Below are 3,874 nucleotides of genomic sequence, written 5' to 3'. Positions count from 1 at the left end.
CAGGGTGTCGAGCAGCTTTCCAACGGCAATTGTTAGTGTTCCCATGAGTGAAAAATTGGAGCAAGGATCTTAAGGCAGCATTTAAACACCTTTGGTTTTCGTTTCTTACATGACCACATTTAACGATAGATGCCTGTCTCCAGTTGGTAATAACCCCCCCCCCCCCCCCTGTGCATTCTCCATTCGCAATACACATAACAACCAAACTGCATTAACCGAAATACAAATAAATATATAGAAAGAAAATATATCAAGTACTATACCTCAACTCCTTGTATTTTTCATTAAAATCAATCCACGATTATCTATAATTAATTCATGTTTGATGATTAATTTATATTGATAAATTGTTTATATATACTGACATTTCCAATTTTCGGCATAGGGATTTATATATAATAACCCTATTGTAAATTACATATGAAATAAATATAAACTACTAATCGAATAAATATGATTAAAGAATATTTATTTTATTTCTGTTTATCTTAACACATGTGGAATATCCCATGTACGAGTGAATAGGTCTCTAGTGATGACGTATTACGCATCTTATGAACGATAACTCGATATATGAACGATAACTCATGTTCGACTTCTTTTACGCCATAGCATCTAGTCATTACCTTTTTTTTACCAAGACCAAAATTTAGAGTTTTTTTATACTTGTAAATATCACTATCACTTTAATAATTTCATGTCTCATACAATTATGCCTGTTCATCATATCATTATCAATAAATATAAACTTGCAATATTATTTGAATTAAAAGGCTTAGAACATGAGCAAGCTTTTTTTAAAACAGGAAAAGTTGTGTTTCAATTTTTCAATCGATACCTGTTTGAGGGAAAATGACTTTTAGTTCTGAAAGTTGCTGCAATGACCAGTCGATGTCATTCTTCTTATCCTCTGAATGGCGAGGGTCAAATTTCGCCATCGCAGAGCCATGTGATAGAGAAGCGGATGCTGTAACATTGTCCTCACTTATCTTTTCTATTTGGGCACGAGGCTTTGACAGATTTAGATTGCTAAGTGGGGTTGGTTTATGGTTGACCGACCTCGGCATCTTCCACGTGCAAAGTGTTGAGGTACAGCTCTGGGATGACGTAAAGATGCCATTGCATATTGCAAAAAGCAACCCACCAACATGGCTGCAGGCTTGAGCTAACCTATAGTAAAATGATGATGAAAAAAACTTTTTAAATTTAATTATTCAAAAGTGTATAAAAGTTTAACAATTAATTAGAGTTGCTAAAACGGAGAAATCATAAGATCAGTGTCAGATTAAAGATCTAAATTCAAATAGTTTAGGTGGTGGGGGAATCAAGAGCCAAAGAAATTCTTGTGCAACAAAATTAATACTCAGAGATTTAATGTGGTACAGGAGACATTATTAACTGGTGTTTGAAATGTTTTAATGAATAAAAAATAGAAATAAAAGCTATTAATAGTGTTAAAATATATCAGTATTTGTTAAATAATTAAATTTCAATCAACAATTTAGTTTTGAGGAGGAGGGGAGGGGTCTTGATGAAAACTATGTAGTATTTTGTCAAACACTGAACTTTTGATCATTCTCCTAGCCTAAGTATAGTTCACTTGAAATACTTACCCAATGGGGCACTGGCAATATGCAAAGTCCACTTTATGTGTGCTGCCAATGTTTGTCATGCAAAGATAAACCTGATACCTCTGCTTTTTCATAGATGCCAAGCAAAAGGCCTTGACATAGACTGTTGTGTCATCAATCTAAAACACAATGTACATAACAGTCTAAATACAATGAAATAATTATTAATACAGTATTGGTTGTAGCTGAAGATGATACATATGTAATAATTATTGAAATTAAAAGGACAAAATCACTTAATAAATGTAAAGAATCAGTCTTACTTACGTTGGCAATACTTAGTTCTTGGATGTCCCCTGCATCAAAATGTTTCAGAGACTTATCCAGTCCTTTAAAGTTTTGAACACTCTGACCTCCCTGCCTTGTCCTTGAGATCATAAACTCATACAAAGAGGAAAAAGAAAGGGCAGGTGGTTTCACATGGCTTGATGGACCTATCAGCTGGTAAGAAACTTTGTTGAATGGTGGCAAGTTTTCTTTGAACTGCGTAAGTGTAGGATCAGAGGAAGAAAATACCTCAACAGTGGGACACAGGGCATCTGTACTTGTGCTGCTTGCAAGAATATCGCAAATCAGATCATCTTTTTTCTTCTTCTTACAATCAATACCCAGATCTAAAGCTATTGTTTTCAAAATGCCTATATTTGTTTTCTTTAAATGCTCCCGCGTCGCCATACTTTTAGACGCGCATGGTAACTAATGTAAACTTGGCAACGATAAACAGGAAGTTCGACTTAATTTTAAAAATATCAAGAAAATATTTTTTTGAAAAAAATATAACAGTTTATTTATTTAACACAAAATTATAGTTAAAATCTGAAACATGTTTTTATACATTTTCGACGCGGTTCGCTTCACGCTCGTATCCACTCGGAAGTAGTTGTGCGCATGTCTGCATATATTATTAAAGGGGTCTATTGTAGTCTTTTGATTCGGTGCAATCCCTAGATATATAGACCCTACGGAACTTCTTAGCTTATCGATCTCGCACTTCGTGCTCGTTCGATATATCGCATATATGCTTTCTCTAAGCTAGGTCTATATATCTAGGGATTGGCCTCATCAAAAGACTATAATTTTATAGTAATTATCAAGAACAATAAAATATTTGTTTATCTTAAATCCATCATTGTATTTCATCAATGTAAAGCTTTGGATAATATTAGGAAGAATTACCTAGGTAATTATTATTCTCATAGACCGAATATTATTAAATTTACAGAACTTATGTCAACTCAAAACGAAAAAATTCTGAAAAAAATATGTAAGTTTATTTTAAAATGTTATGACGCTGTCTGTCCTCCTTAATATACTACTTACTCTGTTATTGTCGGTTTCCCCCTGTTTTCGTTTTTTTTCTTTTTGTAACATATTCTGTATTGTATATATTATATTTATTTGTACCTCTGACCAGTTTGTTTGAAATGTATATATGTTTTATTGTACCCCATGTACCAATATTTTGGTTTGGGTGAATAAACTGAACTGAACTGAACTGATCAAAATGATTTTTATATATATAATATAATTATAAGTTTTAAGGAAGTAAAATTAAAACCTCTTACTTAAATTAATACATTAATATTAAGATACATGTAGATCCTGCTTTCCAATGAGAAAATAAAAAAGTCTAATTAATATAAATTTTCATCATTTACAATTTTTCAAGAACGTAACAAGCGTTATTAAAAATCAGAGGAGAGAGCTATATATGCGGACAGCGGACCGTGTCTTCAGGCGATGGAGCGGAGCGGGAATAGAGAATTGTTGACACTAAATCATAGTAAATATATGCATGTTTCTTACAATATGGCAATCAAATGCACCTTTTGGATGCCATTTTGTGTAACAGAGGTAAATTTTCACATTTAAACATGGTTAATTTATGCCTTAAATAACATATATATATTTATTAAGAGATTAAAATAATTTCAGCATTTCTTAAAAAACGCTGAAGATGAGATTATGTGATCTGTTGATTTAATGCTGCCAACAACAAAGGCTTGGAATTAATCCACGCCTACACTACATTGAAATACACAAGGGAGGATCAATCCAAAAGATTTCAATACATCACATTTTCCTTCATTTTAATTTGATTTCTTTCGATCGAATACAGCAATGAACATCTAACGTTGTAAGTAATAATATCGGAATATGATAGTTTTCAAAGATACGAAACCGAAACTTCCAAAGAGTTTTACCACTCGTGACACATTCCACTACCAATATGGCGATTGGTA

The 3,874-nt window shown here is 32.6% G+C and overlaps 1 protein-coding gene across 1 annotated transcript; it reads right to left on the bottom strand.

The window, feature by feature from the left end:
• Positions 1-838: 838 nt before the first annotated feature.
• Positions 839-2,444, bottom strand: LOC134248615 (uncharacterized; the record flags this gene model as incomplete). The annotated part of the gene is made up of 3 exons (XM_062731026.1): positions 1,899-2,444; positions 1,614-1,750; positions 839-1,170 (listed from the first exon to the last, which is right to left on the bottom strand). Coding segments are annotated over exons 1-3 (877 nt in total), but the record flags the coding sequence as incomplete, so codon positions are not given.
• Positions 2,445-3,874: the final 1,430 nt, after the last annotated feature.

This window comes from Saccostrea cucullata, unplaced genomic scaffold, assembly GCF_032062105.1.
Source record: "Saccostrea cucullata isolate Sc308-1 unplaced genomic scaffold, CSIRO_AGI_Scuc_v1 ctg3730, whole genome shotgun sequence".
Classification (NCBI taxonomy): domain Eukaryota; kingdom Metazoa; phylum Mollusca; class Bivalvia; order Ostreida; family Ostreidae; genus Saccostrea; species Saccostrea cuccullata.
This window is presented reverse-complemented; position numbering and strand designations above follow the sequence as displayed.